A 27,644-nucleotide genomic window follows, 5' to 3' on the forward strand; every position below is an offset into this window, starting at 1 on the left:
GTTATGGTGTTATTTTTGTCTTTCATTTTTATGTCAACTTATTTGTACTTAAAGGAATCTTTCCAAAGAGTTAAGAAGCATCATTAAATAAAGACTGTGAAATGTGCAATATGGCTTATTTATTTAAATGTTAATTGGTCCAACGAACACTTCTAATTAGCTCTATATTTGCTTAGCAAAAAGTTTTACAAATTCCAATTGTGAAAAGCAGCTATTCTGAGCTGGTAAGCATGTTGCAGAATCAGCTATGATTTTTCTATAGTTCTCAGCCCTTGAAGGCACAATTTAATTTTTCATGTATGCATACTAGCAACGGTAAACACTTGCGAGTGTAAAGAACCTTCTTTAATTAGCTGCACAACAATTAAAGGATTCACAAACTAAATTGAACCCTGTCTCTGTGCTTACTAGCTGAATTCTACCACCTGTCACAACAGCACTTTGTTCAATCTGTTATGCAAAATCATTATAGCAATATAGCTGAGGGAAAAAAAAAAGAGAAAACAGCAATTATTTCTTACTTTTCTCTTGAATGGGTTATTTTGGGTTATACTGATGTCAGGTTCATTGAAGCTAACCTTTTGAAATCTGTAAAAACATAATACTTATATGGCAGGCATAGAATAGCTAGAAAAATATTTAGTTTTACCCTTTTAAGACCAAGTAAGGAACATTCTTAAAGTACAGTACTTTCTCTGATCATTTGGGGGAAAAAAAATCCCAAATGTTTTGCAGCAGCCTGTTATTTCTCTTCGTCAGACAAACAAGTGACAAACATCTAATAGTACAACATACTCTTTTATTATTAAAGCTTATAAACGGATGTAGAAACTAGTTTTAAAAACACCGCTGCAAAACAGTGGCTTCTTAAGGTGTGGAGAGTTGTACCATTTAGTTTCCTTGTTCACAATTCTAATGTTCCTGTTTGTTCATTATCTTTTAAAAATCTTTAGCATGACTTAAAAATTAAACTTGCGTACATTGGACTTTTTTTTTAATTGGTCTAACTTTATTTCCTCTACTGGCAAGTAATTGAAAGCAAAGGAGGAGTTTTATGTGTTTATAATGCAAGGCTTGATCACGTTTGCATTTAAGATGAAGTTGTCCTAAGTGCAGAGAGGATGCACAAAGCCTCAGACACCAGTTCAGCCCCACTTTGATTCTTTGTGACCGAGCTCTGGTGCAGTGGCTCTGCAGATGGTCTTATCCATGTATGAAGGACTCTATGCTGAGCCCTGATAAGCCTGTATGGTGTGGGTCTAGATGAGCCCCAAACTTCTTCATAAGAATGCAGAGGGCTAGTAACTGAATAGGCTGGTTTAGCTGCTGTGGAGGGATTTCACTGTAGCACTCTGGCCTGCCTGTCAGCTGGGGTAGCCCCTAGAGTTACCTGCCTAAGTCTCACTTACTTTGTTCAATGAGAGGTGAACTTCACCCCTGTTTCTCAACAGTATACTTCTTACTCAGGTGAAATTCCCAGTGAAACCAGTGGAGTATTTTGGTTTTGTATGGAGCACAAGGCTGGGCCGTTAGTGAAGGACAATATTTATATTTCTTGTTACTTCACTGCAGAAGCTGGTGAGAAAACTGGCATCTATGCAAGCTTGCATATAAAAGATGTAAAGGTATATTTTGTGCATACATTCACCTTAACGGATGAGCTGAAAGTTGAGCTGCTTGCTGACAGTTCCCTAAATTCATATCAATAACATATTGTTAACCACTGTGACTGAAACTAAAAGCGTCTGCTGCTGGATAAAGGATACACGATATGGGCATTTTGTAAGCTGGGGTTATAAATGAATAACTATACTCATTCAAAGTGCCTACATTTTTCAATATTATAATATTTTAAATACATGCCCCTCTACATCATTTAGTGAAAATGTGGAAAAAGTACAAAGAAGCCTTTTGAAAACCCAAAATGCTTTCCATAAAAATGCCATGAGGAAAATAAAAGCCAAAGGTCTAAAGTTGAGAAAGAATGTGTTTTTATATTTCTCATAGTTGAAAGCTGGAAGGGAGACTGTTGCTTTGTCTAAACAACTCTATGATACATGGATAAATCTGCACTGAGAAATGAGAAACTAGAACTTACTAAATATGCCCTGTTCATGCTTCTTCAGTTCAAATCAAAATATCTGGCCTATGCAGGATTAGGAAATGTCATTAATTGTGGATAAACTTGCATTTAATTAAAAAAGAGATTTAATAATACTCAATATATGCACCACTATAGATACAGGAAAAGGGAAACCTTAACCTAAAAACAATATACTTCTTACTCAGGTGAAATTCCCAGTGAAACCAGTGAGGCGTTTTAGAAACAATGCAATGTAATCTTAAAGCTCTTTCCAGACGGCTCAGGAGTAGAGTTTGGCAAAGGAAACCCAAGCCCCTAAAAGTCACCTGCTGTGAGGCTCTTGATGCCTATTCCCATGAGATGATGAGGCCCCATCTCCCACTGAAACAAGTGAGAGAGCACCTACTATGTCCTTGGTCAGGCACTCGAAACTCAACCCAGATTTCTTAAAAGTACCCCTGAGCTTTTTGAATCTTTTCAGTTACTCTCTTTTAGGGCTAAAATCATGAAAGCTTCGCAGTTTTCATATTGCTATGCAACAAAAACAGCTCAAATCGATTTCAACGAAATTTCCCTTTGAGGTTCTGGGTTAAAAAATTTGGAGCAAAATTCAGCATGTGTGAGTACTTCAAATTAAAACGTAGGGAAGGTTTACATGAATGAGAGAAAATGAACTCAAGTCGCAGAGCTGTGCATAGCTCTGCTCAAAAGACCCTGAAATTCCCTCAGTGAAAGTAGCTTAATGTTTATTTGCATGTTATTGTCTAAACTATTATAGCAGAGTACTGTATTTTAATCTGTGGTTTTTGTGATCAGAACGCCTCAGTTTTTCTCAACCTACTCTAGGGCAATAGCCTCTACGAATATTGTCAGTCATGCTAAAGGCTTTGGTCAGAACCTTACTAGACTTGGCTAGAGTAGGCTGTTAAGAATGTATTCCAGTTAGCAGAGTCCTTCTTCCCACTAAGAAAAGGAGTACTTGTGGCACCTTAGACTCTAAGGTGCCACAAGTACTCCTTTTCTTTTTGCGAATACAGACTAACACGGCTGCTACTCTGAAACCTTCTTCCCACTGACTTTGCAACCATAATTGAACCTGCCAGTGTCTGTCATCCTGTGACTGCTTTTATCAGACCTAATTTGTCAGTCTTGTTGCCACTCACCTATCAGCCATGAATGAGAAAGTTTCTCTGACTTCAGTCAGACACCCAGAATATTGTAATTAACAAAAAAAATGTGTAAAGGCCTTTTATCCCACGGATATCTTTCAAATGTATTATATTCTTTTAAAAAAACAGCAGCAATCAACCTCATTTATCCATCTTAGACACATCTGGAAGGTTTTCTGTGCCTTTTTCATAATGATTAGAGCTAAAGCAAGGAAGCCCACACAACACTCAGGGCTACACTAGCATCTTATTGGGATACTACAGCCCACACCAGATTTGCATCTAAATTTACATAGATTGTTTTACCATAATCTTTGCTTATACCAGTGTCTTCCTTCATATAGGATATGTATAGTCATTCTGTTTCCTCTGCTTGATCCTGCAATGAAATTATAGAGTGACATTTATTCCTCACAAGTTTCACTCACTGACATCAGTGGGATGGCACAGGTATAACCAAAGGCTGATTTTGACCCCTTATTGTGACTTGGTGATATCATAATCATTTCCTTGTCCCTAGGCCATTGAGAAGGAAAGGCAAAGTTATGAGGCAAAATAATATTAGCCAGGTTAGAGACCATTTTAACAGCAGCTAGAGAAATAAAGAAAAGTATTCCCAAAGTCAGTTGCATTTGGTACAAATGTTCATGTTCAGTATTGTTTACCAATTCAAGCAGCCATTGAAAGGAATAGTATTAATGGCAGCAATGTTGATTGACCATTTTTGTTTCTCTAATATGGTAGTCTGGAGGGGCAGGGGGAAAACATGTTGTATTAATATTCTCTGACCGCTGGGTACATATGATTATAGCAGTTGCAGATCAAGCCATGAATGTTTTTGCTGTGTACTGCAACTGCTAACCACACATTTGTAAGACTACACCACTTATCTCAATGTGAAAGCGTAACAGGAAGTATTAGTGGCTTCTAAAGTTATCAGCTCCACTGTTGTGTTCATGACAATGATCAATTAATAACATTAAATGACAACAGCAGTGATAAATTGTATCAATAGAGGTATACACAGACCAGAAGACCAAACTATAAAGGAGATTTGTATTTTCCAATGTTCCATTTTTCTAGGGTGACAATTAAGTATAACTTTGCTATCTATTGCTAATAATGTTGCTATAAATTATTGTTGAGCTTCCTCCCTCCATCTCTTTCTCCACGGAACTCTGAAAAGAATTTGCTGGGTTCTGTCTTTTGAAGATCAAAAATATACAAGGTGTCATTGCTGCCATGAGCCCAGGTGCTTTATCTTCCCTTGATCCACCTGCTGCAGTCCAGCAACCCTGCCGCTTCACATTCCTCTTCCGCTCCTTGCACCTTTGCTGAAATGGCTCTCTGTACTTTCTCACTGGAATCCCCCTTTCCAACTCAGGATTTGTAATACCATTGTTTTTTTGGAAATTATCGTTAAAAATAAATTCATTCCATTAACTGGGAAAAGAGAACATGTAGTTCATATGTAGGAACCACTGCACCCCTATATAGAAGACAAACCTACACTGTAGTCTCTTTTATTGTCATGTCCGTGTTTTGGAGAAGGGAGAGAGGGAAGAGGTGTGGGAGGGAGAGACTGGCAACTATCAGAATTCTGTGCTGGCAGGCTCAGCACAGGTTAAAAATCCAGTTTTCACAGCAGTCATTTATGTTCGGTGGAAGAGAGATGTCTAGCTTCTTGAACTGAGCAATGAAAGTCAGGAGGCCTGGATTCACCTGGCTCTGTTACAGAGGGTGTAATGTCTATTTAAGTCAAGTGCAGAGTGGGATATTTTCACAATGAGGTATGAGAATGTGCAGTTAGGCATGCTTTTAAAACTGGGAGCATTTTTAAGGCTGTGGCAGGATTTTCAAGAGTTTTAAAATTTGGCTCTGGCTGTGTAATTTTGCCTATGTGCTTTGAAATTGAGTGCTTAGCCTCAGGGATTTTCAAGCATAAGCTTCCACAAAGTTATGGTACCCAGCTATTGCTGTGCTCACTGTATGCTAAAGTGTTCCTGCTTGACCCTATCTCTGTCCATTGTGGTTATACTGGATAACTTGATGAAGCAGTATAGACATACAAAATATCAGAATACCAACATGGAAAGGATGAGTATGGATAATTCATCATCCATATTATGCCTGCCCAGAATAGCTACTGGAAATATGTTGCAGAATAGGACATATGCCAATTAAAGAGGTTTCATCCCCAAATTAATACATTTAAAAATAACACTTCAGGACACATCCATGGCCAGCTGCATCTGGGGTCATCAAACATCAGGGTAAACTAGGGGACACAGTCACCTTCATTATAGTAAGTTCTGTGCATGGGTTAGGGGATGGGCAGGAGATAGATGTTTCTCTGTGAGTAGAAGCTGAGAGTGCTCTCTTCAAAGTCCTGCTTTCACAGGAACATTTGCTAATCCATCAGAAGGAAACTTGTTTGCTGGAAGAGGCACCTAGTCAAGGCCCCTCTTCTACACTTGGGTGCTTGCATAAGAGGAGATTCCTGTATTGCTGGTTTTGAAACCCTTAGATTCACCAACTTTTACCAGTAGTCCAACATCCCAAATACCATCCTTGCCAAGTCACACCAAGTAGCTTGATAAATATCCCCACATTCACCCTTCCTGTTTTCTAATGGGAAAGAGGATGTAGTGGGGCCATAACTCTTTCTTGGATCAACCCAGGACCCAATGCAACTGCCTGTGATTAGAGGAACACAGATGACAAATTACCTCTTGGGGAAGTCAATGAGATGGAGATTCCATCTCTCAGAATATTATGTGGACATATAGTTCATTCTAGATATGGTGGGGAAGAACAGAAAGACTTAACCTAAAGGAATCCAGAATAATTTATTGCATTAATCTGGAAAATATATTGCATTAATCTGTTTGCTGCTGGCTGAAATATCTGCTTTTTACTGGCTTAAGTTGTATTGAAATAGGGTACTCTTATTCCAAAATAAAGGATGCCTGCACAGAGACTGGCACTGAAATAATTAAAGGTGTGAATTACATCTGATTTAGTTATTTTGGTTCCATGTAGCACATAGACAAACCCTGAGTTCCTGTAGCACGCTCCACTGGTTTGAGCCATTTTCAGAGTAAAGAAATCCTCAGTTTTCACAATATACTATACTGTTCTGCTGGTTTAATATACTACAACAGTGGCCCAAAACACTATAGTAGCAGTATGGTAGGCCTTATCATTCAGGAAAATTCATATAATATATTTTAGTGTTTGGGTTAGTTAATGGACCTCTTGAAATGTCCTCCTTTCTGTTTACTATAGTAGCAGAAAGAAGTTAAGAAAATGTATTTCTTACAGCTTCTTGGGAATTTTTTTTCTTTCGGAGGGAAATTTTGATGAAAATGAAAACAAATTCAATTTTTAGAAGAATATATTGATTTTTATCAAAAAATGAAAATGGGAAAACCAAACATTTTATCCAAAACCTAACAATTTTTTAGTTGTAAAGGTTTCAGCTGTCTGACAAAAAATAATTTTTTGCGGGTACTTTCCATGAACATTTTTGTTTTGTCAGAAAAGCAGTTTTCTGTCAAAAATGAGGACAAATTTCCAACCAGCCTTAAGTTTCTGAGGTAGAAAAACTGGAGTGTAAAGCACAATCCCATTCTCGATAGGCAACTTCCCAAGGGCTATGTGTATGTAGCTGGGCAGAGGGATTCTAGACTAGGGCAAGATTTGTTTAAGTAAAGCTTTTGTGATTAATATTTGTCTGAAGGATTGACTAGAGGTTTGGCTTTGAGGTAGGTCAGTTTATTTGCCTGCTGCTGAAAGGGTGCACTTGTTCGTGAAGTTAGAAATCAGAAGATCCCCGAAGTTCTATAACAGTCTAACTGATATGACCTAGTTTGAATAGCTGCTAAGGGGAAAGACAAGACACTGACGAAACAACCATCAATATATGGATGTTGCTGACTGCGAAAATTTAATTCTTATGAGATGGTTAATTTCTCATTTTAGCCATTTGAGTTGATATTACCAATGGCATTTTAACCCACCGTGACCTGTGCCAAAGGTTCAAGTTCCCTGGAATACAGTATCAGCATTAGCTGGGTGAAAAGAACCATTAGAAATATCAGGTTTGGAGATTATAGGAGGCCACAAGGAAGAGTGACCACAAGTAAATATACTCACAAGTTATTAAATATCCTTTTATTAATAGTTTCATTAAGCAGATGAATAATGCCACAACACTGAAACATACAGACAGAAACAAACCATGTAATGTCCAGCATCAATGATTTCATACTCACATGACCTGGGGAAACATTGAGATGAGAAAGATGATTGTCAGGTGCCCATCCTGTTGAGTGGTTCTTGATATGCTTTCCTACACTCTAAGGCTAGGCAACACCTTTTATCCTGAATTTCTTTTACACCCACTATGCTATGCATACTATGCACAAATGTCAACCCCTTTTTCCTTATTGGCACTTCTGCACGCTATGAATTTTAGGGTGCCCCATTTCACATAGGCTATCCCCAGACCCCTTATTTGCATTGGCATCTACATCGATGAGTTACCATAACAACCTGAGTTATTACAAAATCCTCCAAAATGTTACTATCAGGCATCTTGCGGTATTAACTGGTACATTGCAGTACATTTTGCAGTCTATTGCTGTCTAGTTTCCAGAACATCAGCACTTAACACATCTTTTACAGTAATCTTACACTTTCTTGATACAGGGTTCTCTCTGTCATTTAGCCATACCAAACTATTTTAGGCACGATGCCTTCTGTGGCCAGGCTACATATCTTGCAAACCTCAAGTTTGTAGGCCTTGCATTATAGCCTTATCTTACTTATATATGTAATACACACTTATCGGGATACACAGTTATTAATCCTATACCCTTATGGTGTGATGCTATTTATATTTTACCACTTAAACCTACAACTCAAATCTAATCTATTACCCATACATTGATTACATAATTGCATAATTATATATAATTAGCTATGTCAGTTAATGCTTACTTTAACTGTAACTAGTTATTTTTCATGTTTTTATACATAATGGTGCTTACTTGATGCCTGAATATACTGGCTTCAAAGACTGGAACAACTTAGCTCCTCTCTGCCTCTCCTTTTGCTCCTTACCTCTACTGCTCTCCTGAAGCCACGCAATTAGATACCCCTTTCATGTCCTGCTCCTATTCTGAACCCTGTGCCACCTTCTACATGACAGCCCCCTCCTGGATATAGTGCATCATGCCTTCACCTCTCTTCCCATGGCTCACTGGCTCATTGGCCTCCAGAATGCAGCAGTTTGGCCAGGAGATGCCAGTCACCCAGGCAAGGACAAAGAAGCTACACAGACACATTTGGACATACAGTCTGTTGATATTATTCCCGGTAGCATCATTGCAGTATATGCTGATCATTCTGATGGAGCTGTAGATCCTGACAGAAGGGGACAGAAGTACTTATTAATTTATACAGCTTTCCAGGATCACTAACAATGCTGGGGAGAGGGAAAGGGGGGTGGAGCTGTCATACTCAGGAATAGTCTCTGTGCCTGTGGGAACTTTCCAGAGGCAGCATCCATGCAGGCATCTCTTGGCTGAATCTGTTTTCAAAATCTTTGACCGGTTGAGGATCCAGAAATGTGTATGTAGTATGGATTCATCCTACTCTTACAGTGATGTAATACTCATATTACAAATGTGCTGGCCATTGAAAACTTGCAACTTACTTTAGCCCCATAAAAGTACCTGTTGTGTAGGAGTAATTAGCCATGTATGGAAAAGAGAGATGTCTTTAAATTCATAAGGACGTGTTATTTATACATTTCACTGGCAGTATGTCAGATCATATCTCATCATATAACCTGAAGTGATCTGTGGCAAATCAGAGACATGCATAAGTGAATTAAGATTTGCTTTTCTTTCTGAAGCAGTATTTAAATGGTTGTTTTTTAAGCATGTGGTTGATATATTGATTATACCTATGTCAGTTTCACAGGTAGTAAATAACTTGTATTGCCCACAATTTTGATGGTGTATTGTGTTGTCCACTGTCTAAATTGACAGCAAGTATCTTGGAACAACCTTAATATCCCCACAAACTGTTTGAAAAGGGCCCAAAATATTGTTGTGTGATCTTGGCTGAACAGTCTGTGGCATCATGTGGCATATCAGATTTTCTATTTTAAATATGAATTGGTTATAGATTTTTTCAAATTATGTGCTACTATTGTATCTGTAGATGAGAGCTCTTATTTTCTTCTTTTTGTTTTTGACAGCTATTAAATATTTTCTTTCTCCTGGTGCGTGCAGATTTGGTAGGGAATGTATTTCTTAATTTGTTAACAAATGGGCAATATCCTTTCCCCAGAAACCAAAATTTTAGTCTTTCATATAGAGATAAAAATCATCTCAATGGGCAAATACACCAATTTCGAAACATCTCATTGGCTCAGAGATATTCTGGTTTTGCATTTTCATTGGGAATATGTATCTCTGTCCTTTGAAATCCATCTATTTATTGCAGTGACACCTACTGCTGGGAGAGCTGATCCGCAACAGGATCAGTTACTGTTAAACTTGGCCAAGAAGCAGCTCATGACTCAACCAGCAGATGTTTCTGTGGCTTAGGTCAAAAGGAACTTATGGACTCCCTTGTTTTTTTGCTTTACTCCTAGAATTAAATGCCAAGGAAGTCAATACCAGGTACAGGCAGTTGACCTGACCAGTAGCTGGAGGAACTGAACTAGGGCCCTGAGGAGCTGGAAAGACTAAAGCATTAGTCTGTTGAGCCAGTGTGCTGGCTGCAGTCCAGTAGTTTCAGACAACTGACTATCTGATTGTATGCCTGGATTTTAATAATAATTTTGTGTACTTATTTGATGATTTGTATCCAAGCTTATGCTCCTGACAGGTGCCCCTGTGAACAAAATCTCACTGGGCTATCTTGTATGAATATTTCACAATCAATCATACTTTGATCTACATTGCATATGTGCATTTTACATTATATTTAGTTTTGCACAAAATCAAATCCTAAGCCCCCTATGAAATAGAAATAAAATGAGCAACACAGCACTGCAGTCAGTTGTGCTTGGATTTAAATTGTTTTTAAATGTAGGTGAATTGGGTTTTGTGGTCTCAACCCTTCTCTGTTCATCCCTTAAAATCGTAAGGACATGGGGCACTATCCTACTGTCCTGAGCAAGCCAAAATTACATTTGCCTTTAGTAGCAGTTTACTTGTGTCAGGACTGTAGGATTGAGTCTACAATACATATATATTGAGATAATATAATCAGTTACAGTACTATAGGTTTACAGCTCTTCTTTCAATAGCATAGTGTCTTCAGCTAGTAATAGAGGATTTAAAACACCTAACTTTCTATGGTCACAAAATGTATAAAACATGATGAAGTGGGAATAATTTCTAAACTTTGCAATAACTCCTGGAGTTTATTTTTACTATATAATATTAAAGTTGGAGCATTACAAGCTTAATTTCAAGCCTATTCTATCACCTTTTAGTTAAATCAGTTGAACTGAAAAATCAGATATCTGCTGCAAGAGGTTGTCCAAACTGGGGAGAATTAAAACAGTCTTTCACATTCGGAATTATATGGAAGTAAAAATAAATGCATTTATGAAAAAAACAAAACAAAAAACAAAACTTCAATTTTATTAAACATTCCACAAATTCAGTCCAGTTTTTCATCTTGGTGTCATTATCATGATGACTCTTGTGAAAATAAATTACTGAAAATAAATTAAAATGTGAATGGTTGCTTATAGCTAAAAACATTTTTATGCATCTTTTTCCTGAACAAACAAACAAACAAACAAACAAACAAACAAACAAACAAACAAACCCTCCCAAAAAACAACCAACATGCAACAGAACAGGATTTCTGAAAAATGTTTTTGAGTTACTGAACTTTCAGCACCAATTATTTATCTTTCTTGTGTTTGGAGCCTACCTTTTAAAATATACACACAATAAAATAGAATAAATTCGTGAGAAAAGGAGATTTTGCTAAGTCACAAGTAAAGTAACAATAAATTAAACAACTTTCTGCATTCTTCTCATTTTTCTATTGTAATGTGAGAATCAGATTTATAAATGCCTCTCCTCTTCTCTCAATGTCTTATAAATCACTGTAGTTTATAAACTACAATCAAGATCGTTTCATAATCCTTCACTTGTCGGTTAAGGTTCAAAATGCCTCACAAGTTGGAAAGTAGCCTCTAGTATTTTAGAAATTAAATGGTCTTCCCAATTCAGAATGGAAAAAAAAATATGTAGCCTCATAGACGTTCTTTCTGGTTTTGTTAATGAATATAATTTTGAAGGTAACTTTTGGAAACCCCTTATTGTATCTACTCTCTAATATATGGAAATTACCCTGAAAGCATAGGGTCATATTGTAACATAATTTTTAAAGCAGAACACCAACTGAACTCAGTGAAGAGTTTGGTTAATGAGTGCTATAAAATCTAGCCTATAGTTTTGTCATATGTTTTCATTATATTATTGATTGTTTAGTATTGGAAGATTGGTATCAATCCCAATAAATTTGCAGATTATTCTCTGTTCTCAAACTTCATGACCTAGTTGCGCAATCACTGCATTACTCAAATGGATTTTAATAACATTTCCATAAAAGTAAGTAAAACTAACCTATGTGGAAAATCAATGTTTTCTTTGCATTTTGCAAGAATACACCCTTGCCCCCATATTTCTTAAATCTAATTACATTAGAAAAAAATGTATACACCCAGGGCCAGATTCTCACACCAGTGTAAATCTGGAATAACTACACTGAAGTGCATGAAGTTTTAAATGGGTATAAATGAGAGCAGAACCTGTCTTAGTGTTTTTTGTGTTCTATCAGATTGGATAGCAGTGTAATGATGCTTTAAAATATAAATGAACACCCTGCCACATACATTTCTGTTAAGATTTAACTATTTCCAGCTATGTCTTTTAGTATTGCCTACAAATCAGTCAAAGAAGAATAGGTCAACCACACTGCCCTACTGTTTATGTATTAATCATCTGGCAAATAAACCATTCAGTATCCTACCCACCCTCAGTAATATTTGTGATGTAATTTGTTTGGATGCCCAAATGTCACCAGCGTTGATTGTAAAAGATGAAAAAAATGTACTTGCTCAGCACATCCAGCTCTGGGCTAAAATGTAAGCATGAAATCTCTGGTTTATTTTTGTAATAATGTTTACAGCTGTTTAATGACCCTGAAAAGGTTCAGTAGTCTGGTGTTCTCTATTTCTTAACAGGAGTGTATTATGCTTATAACAGCCGTAGTTAAACAGTTTCAGCTACCACAGTAAGAACAATATTTAATACAAATTCAGTGTGTATTCTGTAAAGTTTCCTCAGTGATACTTGTTTACGAGTCACTTAGAATCAAAACAATCTATAGCTGACTATTTAGAATTTGTCAATTGACCATAAGTATAAGATACGCTTACAAGAATATTTCTAGTGGGAGAAATAAATTCTGAGGACTAAATCCTAAAAATGCTTATATAGTTGGGAGAACTTTTACACATATGTAAGTGCTTACAGGATCAGGGCCTGAAAGAGCATTACATTTAAATATGTGAGCTGATAATCCATTACTTTGCTTTGTGAATCTTTTAGCTAGCATTATCTGAGATATAACAACATCCCAGCAAAATTTTTAAAATGGCAATTTTCTCTAGTATAGTGAAAATGGGAATGCTGTAGTGGTTCACCGTACAATAGGAATGAACTGATGGCTGAACTTGGTTCATTCTGTTTTCAAAGACTAAAGCTATATATTTTTAAAACTATTTATTATCTAGGGGATGGAGAGGTTTTGATTCCAGCAGAAGAAAACCAGGCTTTTCATGTTAAATTATTGTGTATTGTGGTGGCAAGCATTTCTGGTGTCATCATTGTTTTAAATTCCAGTAATCCATTTCAAATACTTTAAATATAATCTGTGTACTCAATTGAAATGGTTAAAGTCAGAATTTTAGTTATTAATATCATGGAATAAACTTTGGAGGGCAAAAATGTGAGCGAGATCAAAATAGATATTAGCACCATCAAAGGCAATTGAATGGCTTACTGTACCTTTGTATGAAAGATGAGAGAGAGTATTTTGATAATGCATGTATCCAGGGTGGGTTTCATAAACTGTGAGTACCCTCAGCATGGAAATAGGAAATTGTACAGCTCAAGTAGAAAACTCCCATCATCTCACATTTTCATTAGCTAGATAATCAGGTTTGTCATATATGGGATCTATTGCAACATATGCTGGAAAATCAGTTGTTCTCTGACATACAACATGGTGAGAATTCAGCATCCAGGACTAGGGGACTCACTTTCATTTAATCTACCTTTATATATAGACAGGACGTGACATTCCTTTTAGGATGAGTGGGGCCAAGTCCTTGCAGAATTACAATACTGGGTAATGGTCAGTTTGCCAACATGCTATATGCATTGCTAAATTGGAAGGATAGGCGAGAGCTCTAAGTATTACAAAATCATTTACATAGAAGTAAAAAATGTTACTAAGTTTGACTTTCTTAATTTTTGTTCCTGTAGTTAAGCATTCTTAGTATTAACTTATGGTTGGAATGGAAAATCTCATGCTAAAAGAAGTATTGAGTCTCTTTGTCTAACATTTTTATCCTCATCATGGTCTGAGTTTAAACCTTACTCAGATTGATGAGTGTGAATATACCCTTCAGATACATAACTCGAAGGATAAATTAATCACAAGCCTCCACCGAAGAAAAAAGGATTATGTGAACCCACTCAGGAGTTTTGGACTGTACAGAAGAAAGGGCTTTTGGCTCAATTTTGTGTGTATGTGTGAGAACACAAAACCAGAGAATGACAGAAACAGCCTGAAGAAATCCAAGCAGCGCCTGCAAACACAGTGTGACCCCAGGGGAAGCGAAAGAGAGCAGTTTTGGGTCTGCTACTGGCTAAAGAGGTTTGTGGCTGTACACAAAGAAGCTATTCCATGGTTTTGGTTCTTCCTGCATTTGGAGAAGCAGGACTTTACACATTCTTTGTAAATAAACAAGATTTCATCAAAGACAATACCAGAATTCATCATCAATCAACTGGAACATTAGAGTCAAAGACTATTAGATTCAAAAAGGGGAAACATAATATATAAACATAAACTTTACAATAGATGAATTTTAAAATGTCTGGCATTCCATTATTATTTTGGTTATGAAGAATTCAGAAATTTGGATGCTTAGCTAAACACTTTTGGTTTGGAAAATTAGGCTGTAAGTATTACAGGAATTAACTTTCCTTGTCAGTCTTCCCAAATTTGTTGGTTTCAGAAAACCAAGAAAATACCAAGCTGAAACAAATTAGTGGAAAGGCTCACACATTTCTTAACAAAACTTTTATCTTTAATTTTTAAGCTAAAGTAGAGTTTGCAAACATATATTAACTAACTTCAAAAAACATGAGACTTGATCCTGCTCCTGCTGCAGCTGATGGCAAAACTTCCTATGACTTTAATGTGAGCAAGATCAGGCCCACAGTGTATAGGGCCTGATGCAATAGTGTATATTAAAAAAAAAAACAAAAAAAAAAACAAAAAAAACCCAGACATTTGAAAGCCAGGAAACTTGAATTTCAGCAACCAGCCTCAACTCTGATCCTCAGTCTCCATTCCTAGTTTACCTAATTTATCTTATGGCAATGGCAATGATTTACCATTTGAGCTGGTTGGTGAAAAATTGAAAACTGAAAAATTCCAGCCCAAAATAAAAAATAAAAATGTGTATTCAGAAATGCAGCCACAGTGCCACATCAGAAAAAAAGAAAAGGAGTACTTGTGGCACCTTAGAGACTAACAAATTTATTTGAGCATAAGCTTTCGTGAGCTACAGCTCACTTCATTGGATGCATTCGGTGGAAAATACAGTGGGGAGATTTATATACACACACAGAGAACATGAAACAATGGGATTTATCATACACACTGTAAGGAGAGTGATCACTTAAGATGAGCTATTACCAGCAGGAAGGAGGGGGGGAAAGGAGGAAAACCTTTTGTGGTGATAATCAAGGTGGGCCATTTCCAGCAGTTAACAAGAATGTCTGACGAACAGTAGGGGGTAGGGTGGGGGAGAAATAACATGGGGAAACAGTTTTACTTTATGTAATGACCCATCCACTGCCAGTCTCTATTCAAGCCTAAGTTAATTGTATCCAGTTTGCAAATTAATTCCAATTCAGCAGTCTCTTGTTGGAGTCTGTTTTTGAAGTTTTTTTGTTGAAGGATAGCCACTCTCAGGTCTGTAATCGTGTGACCGGAGAGATTGAAGTGTTCTCTGGCTGGTTTTTGAATGTTATAATTCTTGATGTCTGATTTGTGTCCATTTATTCTTTTACGTAGAGACTGTCCAGTTTGACCAATGTACATGGCAGAGGGGCATTGCCGGCACATGATGGCATATATCACATTGGTAGATGCGCAGGTAAACGAGCCTCTGATAGTGTGGCTGATGTGATTAGGCCCTTGATGGTGTCCCCTGAATAGATATGTGGACAGAATTGGCAACAGGCTTTGTTGCAAGGATAGGTTCCTGGGTTAGTGGTTCTGTTGTGTGGTGTGTGGTTGCTGATGAGTATTTGCTTCAGGTTGGGGGGCTGTCTGTAAGCAAGGACTGGCCTGTCTCCCAATATCTGTGAGAGTGATGAGTTGTCCTTCAGGATAGCTTGTAGATCCTTGATAATGCTTTGGAGAGGTTTTAGTTCGGTTTAGTAGTGTCCAGGAAGGGGATCTCTTGTGTGGACTGGTCCAGGCTGAGGTTGATGGTGGGATGGAAATTGTTGAAATCATGGTGGTATTCCTCAAGGGTTTCTTTTCCATGGGTCCAGATGATGAAGATGTCATCAATGTAGCACAAGTAGAGTAGGGGCATTAGGGGACGAGAGCTGAGGAAGCGTTGTTCTAAGTCAGCCATAAAAATGTTGGCATACTGTGGGGCCATGCGGGTACCCATCGCAGTGCCGCTGATTTGAAGGTATGCATTGTCCCCAAATGTGAAATAGTTATGGGTGAGGACAAAGTCACAAAGTTCAGCCACCAGGTTAGCCGTGACATTGTCGGGGATACTGTTCCTGATGGCTTGTAGTCCATCTTTGTGTGGAATGTTGCTGTAGAGGGCTTCTACATCCATAGTGGCTAGGATGGTGTTTTTAGGAAGATCACCGATGGATTGTAGTTTCCTCAGGAAGTCAGTGGTGTCTCGAAGATAGCTGGGAGTGCTGGTAGCGTAGGGCCTGAGGAGGGAGTCTACATAGCCAGACAATCCTGCTGTCAGGGTGCCAATGTCTGAGATGATGGGGCATCCAGGATTTCCAGGTTTATGGATCTTGGGTAGCAGATAGAATACCCCAGGTCGGGGTTCTAGGGGTGTGTCTGTGCGGATTTGTTCTTGTGCTTTTTCAGGGAGTTTCTTGAGTAAATGCTGTAGTTTCTTTTGGTAACTCTCAGTGGGATCAGAGGGTAATGGCTTGTAGAAAGTGGTGTTGGAGAGCTGCCTAGTAGCCTCTTGTTCATATTCCGACCTATTCATGATGACGACAGCACCTTCTTTGTCAGCCTTTTTGATTATGATGTCAGAGTTGTTTCTGAGGCTGTGGATGGCATTGTGTTCTGCACGGCTGAGGTTATGGGGCAAGTGATGCTGCTTTTCCACAATTTCAGCCCGTGCATGTCGACGGAAGCACTCTATATAGAAGTCCAGTCTGTTGTTTTGACCTTCAGGAGGAGTCCACCCAGAATCCTTCTTCTTGTAGTGTTGGTAGGAAAGTACCTGTGGGTTAATACCTTGGTTAGCCACATCATAATTGTGGTTCAGGTGCCTCATGCCTCCATTCCCCGCTATCAGTCAAGCACCCTCATTGGATTACGTTTCCCATGGTGCTCCACAGCCTCCTCTGTTGCTGAGCTACTCCAGTGCTTCATAACAGATGTAGTCTGGCTGTAGATCCCAGGCTGTAGAAGAGAATGGAGGCATGGGGCACCACAGCAACATTTCCAAATTGAAATTTTCAGAACATTATGATGTTATGGTTTTTTTAATGAAAAGTTGAGGTTTCTCGTTGAAAGCAGACAGTTTTCATGATACATTTCATTCAGCTGAAACCCCAGTTACCTGTGACTTGGGCTTTAGTGACCAATTTGAGTAGTGTAGATGGGACAAAACTGCACAGGGCAGTTTCTGGAGGCTTGATTTCTAGTCGTTTATGGGGACAGTGGATGAGGCAGGAAGAATGGAGTTTCTAGATTGATGAATTTGTTTGAGTTCTCTAATGAGTGGAATGATAGATGAAGGAGGGTGTTGTTTCTCTACTGCATATAGATACAGGCTGAGTTGATGTGGACCAAGTAGCAAAATGAGGACAGACACATGCATGTAAATAAGTGGTAGGCAGCACCTTTTATTAAATTTTAATGTAGGGAAGGGGCGCTAACCCACCCACCACCTATACTCTCCTAAACCAGGCTTTTAATTAGTTACAGTGCAGGGGTTACATGACTCCTTATCATATAACTTGTAACCAGCGCTACATTTACAGGGCTCCTTATCATTTAAACGATAATGTGGGGTAGGCTCTCCTCTGCTTACCTCCCCAGGACTTGGTTCTTTCTCCCACCACACCCGCCACAAGAGGGACAAGAGGTGCAGCAGGGCTACAAGGTCTGACCTCAGCCCATGAAGGCCACAAGATCTTACCCTATCCCAAGGCCCATCACTAAAATCCCAGGTCTTTTATCTCTGGGAACCACTCATTCTATTCTCTTAACGGCACTGGAAACTGCCCTCAAGTTGTGATGAATAAACCACAGGTAATACCCCAGTACTTCAGTTAGCTACTAAGCGTGTTATTGCTTATCCCACTGTGGCTTGAAGGTGAGGTGAGGAAGGCAAAAACTGTCTTGGTCTTCTGCCAATTTGCCCATGGGAGAAAAAATTCCTTCCTGATCCCCATAAACAGATGATTGGCTAGACCTGCAGCATCTGTCAGACCTGGTTCCCATTCCTAGTTTGGGGGTGGGGTAGGGTGGGCTTGTGGAATGGAAATGAAGGAGGCTGCACATGACCCCCTGCCAGGTTAAATAGGGAATGCCAGCCAATCATTACCCCTACCCCCGGCTGGCCAAGCAGTACCGGAGACTCCCAGGGGAGGAGCTACCTATTGTCGCTTGGCAAGTGTCTCCCTCCCTTGCTGCTGGGACTGTCCCCCTTTCACTGCCAACCCCATCAAGTTCTCCTACCTGTTCATGCAGGTGGGTGGCTATGTTACTGTGTTTTGCTGTGAATGGTCAGATAAACAGGAAGAGGTTCTAGGTTGCACAAGAAGTGTAAGAGAAGGGTTTGTGGTGAGCATTGGAAACATCTCTAAGGTAGTACTCGGGATTTCTGGTGGATAGGGAGGATGTTGACAAAGAGTCAGAGTTAAAGCTGTTTGCTGAACCTCAACTACATATTTTCTTCCTGAAAGACCATTTTAAAAATAAATCTCATAAGATTTTTGCCTGGGAGTTTCCTTTTTTGTTTGATTTGTGTGTTTGTTTAGAAACTACTTTAAAATGTTGATATGCAGTGAAAGCTTGTTGTGTTTTTTAAGCTCTTTGATCCCTGTTGGTGGGACCTCCTGTGCTCTTCAGACTGTGTATGAATGGCAGGTCGACGATGAATTTGGAAATGAAGGTATTATACTTGCTGGGAAGTGAGTGAGGAAGTGGCACATGACAGCAATCACTGAAAAGGTTACACCTTCAAAAGCAGGAGCAGAAGTGCTGTCTGCACTGCGGTACTGAAAGGATTACACCTGCAGCAATATGAGGTGCAGAGGCAGGGGTGAGAGTTGGGAGATAAATAGGAATTATAGAGGTGGTGACCGCATCTAGGCACAGCTGCCAAGGGGCACTGATGCAGCTTTAGTCAGGTGTACCATCACGATCAGGTTACAGTAGCTGGATCCCTGAAGAGGGGTAAGCAACCAGTAGATAAGGCAGTTAGAGAGGAGAGGATCATAGCCTTTCAATCCAAACAAAAATGAAACTACCTTCATGCCCTTTCCTTCATATTTCAGAAGGGAAAAAGCAGTATTGCCAAACCCAAAAGTTTAAAAATGGTAAGACCCAAAATATCATGAGGATTGATCCAGTGATAGATCCACTGATTGATTGATTGAAGTGATTTGGGTCCTGTTGCAGGAGCTCTTGCTCCCAAAAATTCTAATTAGTTAAATCTGTGTCCCTTCCAGACCCCCATCTGCCCCTCCCCTAGTCTAGCCATTAACCAAGCACCTGTAGCCCCTGTCTCAAGTCTACCCCCTAGCCCCACTTCTGTTCCTCACACACACACTTGCCCACTTCCCAAGCACGGTGTTGCAGGGATAAAGAAGGGCTGCGGTCGGGGAGGAGCTGACCCATGTTATCACAAGAGGGGAGGGGTGAGGAGGGAACAGGGTCACCTTGAGCAGCTGATCTCTTCCTGCTCCCACCCCAACACCTCCTCATGAGGTCATGCTCAAGAGCAGTTCAAGGGTAGGGGAGGAGGGAAGAATTCTGCCTGTCTCCTGCAGTAGCTCTGATTGGCTGCTCTTCCCCAGGAAGTGGGGAGGGCACCCAATTGTAATGTGTTTTCCTTTGGGTAGGGCTGAATATGGTGTGAGTGTTGGAGCATCTCCTGTCATCGACAGATTGGCCCTAAAATCGAGTTACTGGCTAGAGAGGGCAGCGCAGGATATGGTCTGCTTGGCAGCTCCAGCAGGAACTTCCTCAGTGCGCAGGAAGCCTGCGGCACCTCCGGGGACTGGGCCCTCTGCTCTAGGCTCTCCATCCCAGGTTGTGAAGGGTTGTGACTCAGTGGCTCTCTTCTCGTTCCTCTCCAGCTGCTCTGCTACCCACCTCCATCTCCCCAGCTGAAAATTTACTAGAAGCATCTAGGCTGCGGTGCTTTTTACTCCTCCTGCCCAAATCTTTCCAGTGAAGGGAGCAGCAGCATTTACTGCCCTCCACAGGAGATATAATTCTACTCTTCTCCTGGGATCCTCTGTTATCTCAGGTTTTGTGGCCCGTGTAAAGTAGTCCTGCTTGCACTCTTGGCAGGGATCTTCTGGGAATTTGGATCTGTGTAAGAAACAGGGTGAAATAAAGATTTCACCTATGCCTGTAGGTATTGCCAGTCCCAAGCATTCAAAAATACTGAGTCAGGTCTCAAACAATCATGAAATTAAAAATTAAGAAGTATGACATTTTAAATCAGTAACAAGGTTTATGTTCTTTGTATTAGCCATGTCTTTTCTGACCCTTTAGGTGCACATAAATCATGTTTTCAAGCATGTCTCTGTGACCAAGAGGGATAAAAACATATTTCTCCAAAAATAAACAACACTTCCGCTGGAAAGCTATGTTTCTCACCTAATTACTTGACTTCAGGAGTTGGGGCTTTAAGAAAATTATCAAACATTGCAAGACTTGCATCATGCCCTCCCTGGTGGGAAATGTGTGTATATGAACATATTAGCAACCAGGAGCAGGCCTTGAAATACAAGGGCTTGTTTTTTAGTAGGGAGAAAGAGAGTAAGGTGTGCTGTTGATATGGGTTGGACAGCTGGTGGGGAGAACTTCAAAAATAGCTTGAATTTTTTAAGAAAAATCAGTGAGAAACTTTCAACTTTTCAACTGTAACTGCTACCAGGTTTTTTGTTTGGTTGGTTTTTTTTAAAGTCCATCTTTGAAGATAAATACTACAAAATAGCATAAACCTCAACAAATATAAAACAAAACCAAGTCCAACAACTGTAGGTTAGAAATGATACTTAATGTTAACCATCAGTATTAATAAACACCACTGGGATCTGACAGAGTTTTCAAACTTTGATAAGGGATAATGCTAAAATTAGCCACCTAGTCTCCCTGAAAAAACTTAAGGGCACCAATTCCCATTGAGGTCAACTGAATAAAGCAAACTTGGAGTGTATATATCAAGCTGTTTTTAGAAAAAATGACATTCTAAGAGGATTCTTCAAAAAAAAATCTCCTGGATTTTCAAATTCTCATGTCTCCAAGGTGCCTTGTCTGATTAACCTGGGGGGGAAAATCACCTCCAGTTAGAAACAAACACAAGAAATTTCAAACAGAAAATAGCTTATTTGAAGGAGGTAGAAGGGATGTAGGGTCAATTTAACAGAAAAGCAAACAATAAATAAATTTGCTCCCATTCACAAGTATCTAATTCTGTGTACCTGCGATCTAGTGGATTGAACCCAGCAGGGCAGCCAGGAATTCCGTTCATTTACTATGTAGTCTTCAGTGATACTTGAATCGCTCTGTATTTGTTTCCTCATCTATGAGAGGCTTACCTATAACCAACTCAGAGGTGTTGTGAATTTATATATGTATAAAACACTGTTGTACAAAGAGTAAGTGCTAAGTATTATGTGTATTGCAGACTTCTACATCTAATCTGTAAAAAGAAAAGGAGTACTTGTGGCACCTTAGAGACTAACAAATTTATTAGAGCATAAGCTTTCGTGAGCTACAGCTCACTTCATCGGATGCATTTCCGATGAAGTGAGCTGTAGCTCACGAAAGCTTATGCTCTAATAAATTTGTTAGTCTCTAAGGTGCCACAAGTACTCCTTTTCTTTTTGCGAATACAGACTAACACGGCTGCTACTCTGAAATCTAATCTGTGTGTTTATTTATAAATAATGCTGAATGTTAGAAATGGGTCCAAATACAATCCCTGGATCTGAACACTACTGAACTTTGGAAAAGTTCTGATCTGGATACAAACATGAATTTTGTGGTTCAGGCTCATCTTTAATATACGTCAGTGTATATTTCTTCTTTTTCTCTTATAAAATCTTAATCTCAACATCAGTCATCCTGTCAAGGAAAACCAAACAGACTTCCCTATGGACACCAACCAGGCTTCTCTTAGACCCCGATCTTGCAAATACTTAAGCACATGTATAAGTTTGCTTACAAGAGTTGTCCCATTGAAGTCTATGGAACTACTCCCATGAGCACAGTTACAAACATCTTAAGTATTTGCCAGATCTGGACCTCAGATTTTCTGGCAAATGGCCATTGTAAAGCAATGTGAGGTTTGGTCTCCACCTGGGCCAAACATGTTGCCTTTGCAGCAAGCCTGGTGAGTAAGTTTCTGTGTCCAGACATGAATAATAAGTCAAATCAATTAAATAACTATTCAGTAAGAAGTTAAGGAATTTAGTAATTTTATGGTAGAGAAAGGGTCAGATTATATCGGTAAATAAAACAGATCTTCATTGTTTCCATCTGACCTTATAGTTTCTTATTGTTCAAAAGTCATTAATGTAAAAGTTTTTATTTTAAATAGAATGTTATAGGTACATTATTTCTGAATAGACTAGAGAACATGGCAAGAATAGAATATTATTATGGACAATTATGCGGACCAGCACTGAGTGCTTGTGTTTAACAAACAGCTTTGAGTTCTAATTTTCTGCAATACACATACTGAAGCTATTATTTGTACTCGTTACTGTATATTGGGAAAGTAATTAAAATACTTACATTTGTTGATACTTCCTATAGCACCTTCCCTGGATTTTAATTGGTTTTATCTAGTTCTGTATGAGAACTCTTTAAAACAAATCAGAGTCCCTTAAATCACATATATTACCCATCAAAGGACAGAGATATTTCTTTATAAACTTACAAGTTTTTCTAAGAACTGAAATCTAAAGAGTCTCAACAATGAATTAAAAGATTTAGCAGAAGATAATTTATGCATTTTTTGATGGTCACAGTTTCAAAATGACAAAAAACAATGTCTTGTAACAAAAGGGTTAAATCTTAATCTCAGAGGTTTACAAAGCTGCTAGTCGCAGTCTCCTTAAAATTTAATATACCTCGTTAATGCTTACTTGCAAACACTGAAGGATTTTTATGATTATAATCATGTGTTACAGCACCTAGTACTGTTTCTAAGCAGCATACTAATCAGCTTAATGAGATATTACTGCACTTTTTGTTGACTGAAGCAAAATCCCTTTTATTGTTCTAAAGCTTGTCCTTTACTTTATTTTTTCCAAAAAACATTATCTTGTTTTATTGTATACCAGTAAATATAATGCTTTCATTTTTTTATCAAATCATAAAACTATCTTTCTCATTGTGGAATGTGGAATATATTGAAAATGGTTAATAGAACTAAAAGTTATATTTTGTTTTCTGTTTGTGTTTTTTTAAATGGAAATGGGAGAGATGCATAACATTTCTTTCTCTATAGATTGAAAATGTAAACAGGTGCAGTTTCACAGGAAATGGAACAGGAGACATTGAAAAGTTTATGCCGCCCCTTTAATAATTAGATATAGAAATTGGCAACATGCTATTTCAAAATACTAATTAATAATTTAAATCAGTAAACATACAGTACAATGAAGGCATTATATAATTAAGAACAAATATGATCACAACTGTATAGTATAATTAGCATTTAATATACTTTTTATTGTTTTCTACTATAATTCCTTTGCATTATTATGTGTAGGTTAAACATAAAATGAAAATATTATGTCCTCAGATATAGTTGATTCACTGCTTATAACTATTTTGTAGTACAAATCTAAACTATCTCCTTATTTTCAGGGATGGAGGAAGCTAGTTTGTGCCTTGGTGTTTCTTCAGCTGTATCAGAAGCTGACACCCATCTCAACAGTACCATACTTAATGGCCAATATTCAATGAGCCAGAAGCTGCATCAGATAACTTCGCAGCTCAGTCATGCCTTTCCAGAACTCCAAAACAGGCAGAATACTGAGGAGAAGGCATCAGCACCACTAGAAGACAAAAGTCACGTGGCTATAGCAAATCAGCCAATCAGCAGTCAGATGGCACTGTTAGCAAACCAGCTCAATAGAGATGTTGACACAAGTTTGAATGGAAGAGTGGATCTGCAACAATTTTTAAATGGACAAAACCTTGGGATCATGTCTCAGATGAGTGATATCGAGGATGATGCCAGAAAGAACAGAAAATACCCATGTCCCCTCTGTGGGAAACGCTTTCGGTTTAATAGCATCCTATCACTCCACATGCGCACTCACACTGGAGAGAAACCATTTAAGTGTCCATACTGTGACCACAGAGCAGCTCAGAAAGGCAATCTGAAGATTCACCTACGTACTCACAAACTTGGAAACCTTGGCAAAGGCCGTGGAAGAGTCCGAGAAGAAAACAGGCTTTTACATGAGCTGGAGGAGAGGGCGATTCTGCGAGACAAGCAGATGAAAAGCAGTCTTTTGCAGCCACGACCTGATGTGAAAGCACAGCAGCATTCACAGCCAACACCTCTTGCAAACTGTAATTTGTCTGTGCCAGCTAATCACAGCACACCTGATATTTTGAACCCTGTCCCCTCTCCAAAGCCTGTCAGTGTCCAGGAAGAAGTAGTAGCTCAGACTTCTGGGTTCAGATGCACATTTTGCAAAGGAAAGTTTAAGAAGCGGGAAGAGCTGGACAGACACATAAGGATCCTGCACAAGCCTTACAAATGTACTCTGTGTGATTTCGCTGCCTCCCAGGAGGAGGAGCTGATTAGTCACGTGGAGAAAGCTCACATCACTGCAGAGTCAGCTCAAGGCCAGGGATCCAATGGGAATGGAGAACAACCTACCAATGAGTTTCGCTGTGAGGTGTGTGGCCAAGTATTTAGCCAAGCCTGGTTCCTCAAAGGCCACATGAGAAAGCACAAAGATTCTTTTGAGCACTGCTGTCAGATTTGTGGGAGGCGCTTCAAAGAGCCTTGGTTTCTTAAAAATCACATGAAAGTCCATCTGAATAAATTATCCGTAAAGAACAAATCTCCTAATGATCCAGAAGTTCCTGTATCCATCAGCAGTATGTCACAGGAAGCTCATGCAAACTTGTATTCACGATACCTATCATGTTTGCAAAGTGGCTTTCTTCCTCCAGACAAAGCAAGTTTAAGTGAACAAAATCAGATTTATAACAAAGGAGATTTGCCCATGAAAGAGAGAGAAGTTCTGGGGAAACTCCTTTCACCCATTTCTGGCATCAGCCATAGTATTGCTGAAGGGGATAAACATTCTTTATTGGGCTGTCTCAATCTGGTGCCTCCTCTGAAATCCAGCTGTATAGAAAGGTTACAGGCTGCTGCCAAGGCTGCAGAGATGGATCCAGTAAATAGCTATCAAGCCTGGCAGCTTATGGCGAGGGGAATGGCCATGGAACATGGCTTTTTGTCTAAAGAGCAGCAGATACAGCGCAGCCATGAAGACACTTTGGCAAATGCTGGAGTTATGTTTGATAAGGAGAAGCGGGAGTATGTGTTAGTAGGAGCAGATGGCTCTAAGCAGAAAATGCCTGCTGATTTGGTTCGCAGCACTAAAATGGGCAATCAGAGAGACTTGCCAAACAAACTAGACCCTTTAGAAGGCAGTCGAGATTTTTTGTCACATGGTATGAACCAGGGACTTGATTATAACATGCAAAGTCATGGAAATGTGAAAGAAAAGCCAACTGAGTGTCCTGACTGTGGAAGGGTTTTTAGAACATACCACCAAGTTGTTGTTCACTCCAGGGTACACAAGAGAGACAGAAAAGCAGAAGAAGAGATAATTCAAAGTAGCCTCGATGAGCGACGTGGGTCTGGAAGTGATCAAGAGTCTCAGTCTGTCAGCAGGTCGACAACACCAGGGTCCTCTAACATTACTGAAGAAAGTGGAGTAGGTGGGGGTCTCTCACAGACAGGGAGTGCACAAGAGGACAGTCCACATCCTTCCTCACCTTCCTCTTCAGGTATGCTAACTTATCCATCACCAATTTTGACTGAGAAATTAGATGCTATAGTTTAAATGACAATAATTTAGTACTTTATACAATTTACCAGTGTTATTTCTACTTACAGTTCCCAAATAGTTTGCAGGGCTGTGGTGTTAGAGCATGGTATTTTGGATTCTCTTTTTTAAAATCCCTTCACACTTTTTAAACAAATTCTCATTTCACCTGTGGATATTTTCCATGGTCAAACTTTTCCGGGCCTTTCAGCTATCTCTTCAGCTATGCCACAAGTGGCAATGTACAAGGTCTGTGCTTTCGCCAATGAAGGTGTCACTTGGGGAGTCCCTTTCTCTGGGGTTCTAAAGCTCCTCTGTTATATCTCTGCTCTCTCTCTTTTCCAGACCCTACTATTGCCTCCAGGTGGAAAGGTGAAGCAAGTTACTTTCTTTAAGCTATAGCTCAAAGGGGTATATTGTATTGGTCACTAGCCCTCCTGAGAGAGACAGCCTAGTCCCAATTCCCAAACAACTCAGTTATTAAGCTGAGATATGCACTGCCAGCAGGTCACCGTGCTGACTAGAACAACAACAAAAATAAAATAAAATCCATTATTAGTTTTTTTGACATAATTTTCATTTATATGCTTATTTTAACATGTATGCATCCTTCCATTTATTCCATGTGTATTTGAAAGTACAAGAAAAATAGAAATTGAACTGAAACATTTTAATTGCATTGTATGTCATGTTAACTTCCTGTGTATAAAATAGCAAAACAGATAATATTTCATTGAAGATGTCTATAAAATATTGAGCTTCCTGGTACAATTTTTAAAGTTACTAGCCTATGACTGCTGAAATAAAATCTCCAAGTAATAACAGGTAAGATTTCTGGCCTCATCTATATTTCCAATGCCACTTACTAATGGATAGTAAATTGAAAGTTATATCTTCAGCCCTTTATAAAGAAAGCACCTCACTAATACTGTAATCATTCTGCAAGGCTAACAACAGAGGAAATCATGCCATAACAAATACTCTGTTACTAATGGCAACATTGATTTCTGCAATCAGCCATTAAGTCTAGAAAATGAAAGACAGTTTGAGGTACCTTAAGGCATTATGTTGCCCACTGTTAAAGATCTGGTAGCAGGCTGTTGAGGGTAATTCTTTTTAGTTTTTTTCCCCCAGTTTCAATAAATATTTTAGTATTGGAGGCAATTCACTGTTACAGTTATTAAGTATATGCTAGTTTATTTTTGTTGTTCTTGTCATGCTCCAGTATACTCAACTTCTAAGGCCAAATTAATATAAAAATAAAGTGTTAATTTGTAGGCTTATTACAAACCAGTAAAGAAATTGTTAAGACACATAAATCTGCACTCCACATTCCACAGATTCCTATAGTACTTAATGTTGTTGTTTAAATACCCATGAAACACACTGTCTACTCTTAGAGTCATAGCCTCGTTTACAATTTATTACTGGTGAGACATATTAGAAAAAGCTATGTAGGAACAAGGGTAACAGGCAAGAGCTAATTTCATA

The 27,644-nt window shown here is 38.8% G+C and overlaps 1 protein-coding gene across 6 annotated transcripts in view; it reads left to right on the forward strand.

Annotated features, from left to right (window-relative positions):
- Window positions 1–27,644, forward strand: part of ZNF536 (zinc finger protein 536) — a 415,977-nt gene that overhangs the window by 164,636 nt on the left and 223,697 nt on the right. For all 6 annotated transcript variants that reach the window (XM_043494950.1, XM_043494953.1, XM_043494954.1 and 3 more), the window contains one exon: window positions 23,944–26,115. In XM_043494950.1, coding sequence (XP_043350885.1) covers window positions 23,946–26,115 — 2,170 coding nt within the window. In that variant the 5' untranslated portion in view covers window positions 23,944–23,945. The remainder of the gene's footprint in view (window positions 1–23,943; window positions 26,116–27,644) is intronic.

This window comes from Dermochelys coriacea, chromosome 12 (genome assembly GCF_009764565.3).
Source record: "Dermochelys coriacea isolate rDerCor1 chromosome 12, rDerCor1.pri.v4, whole genome shotgun sequence".
Taxonomy (NCBI): domain Eukaryota; kingdom Metazoa; phylum Chordata; order Testudines; family Dermochelyidae; genus Dermochelys; species Dermochelys coriacea.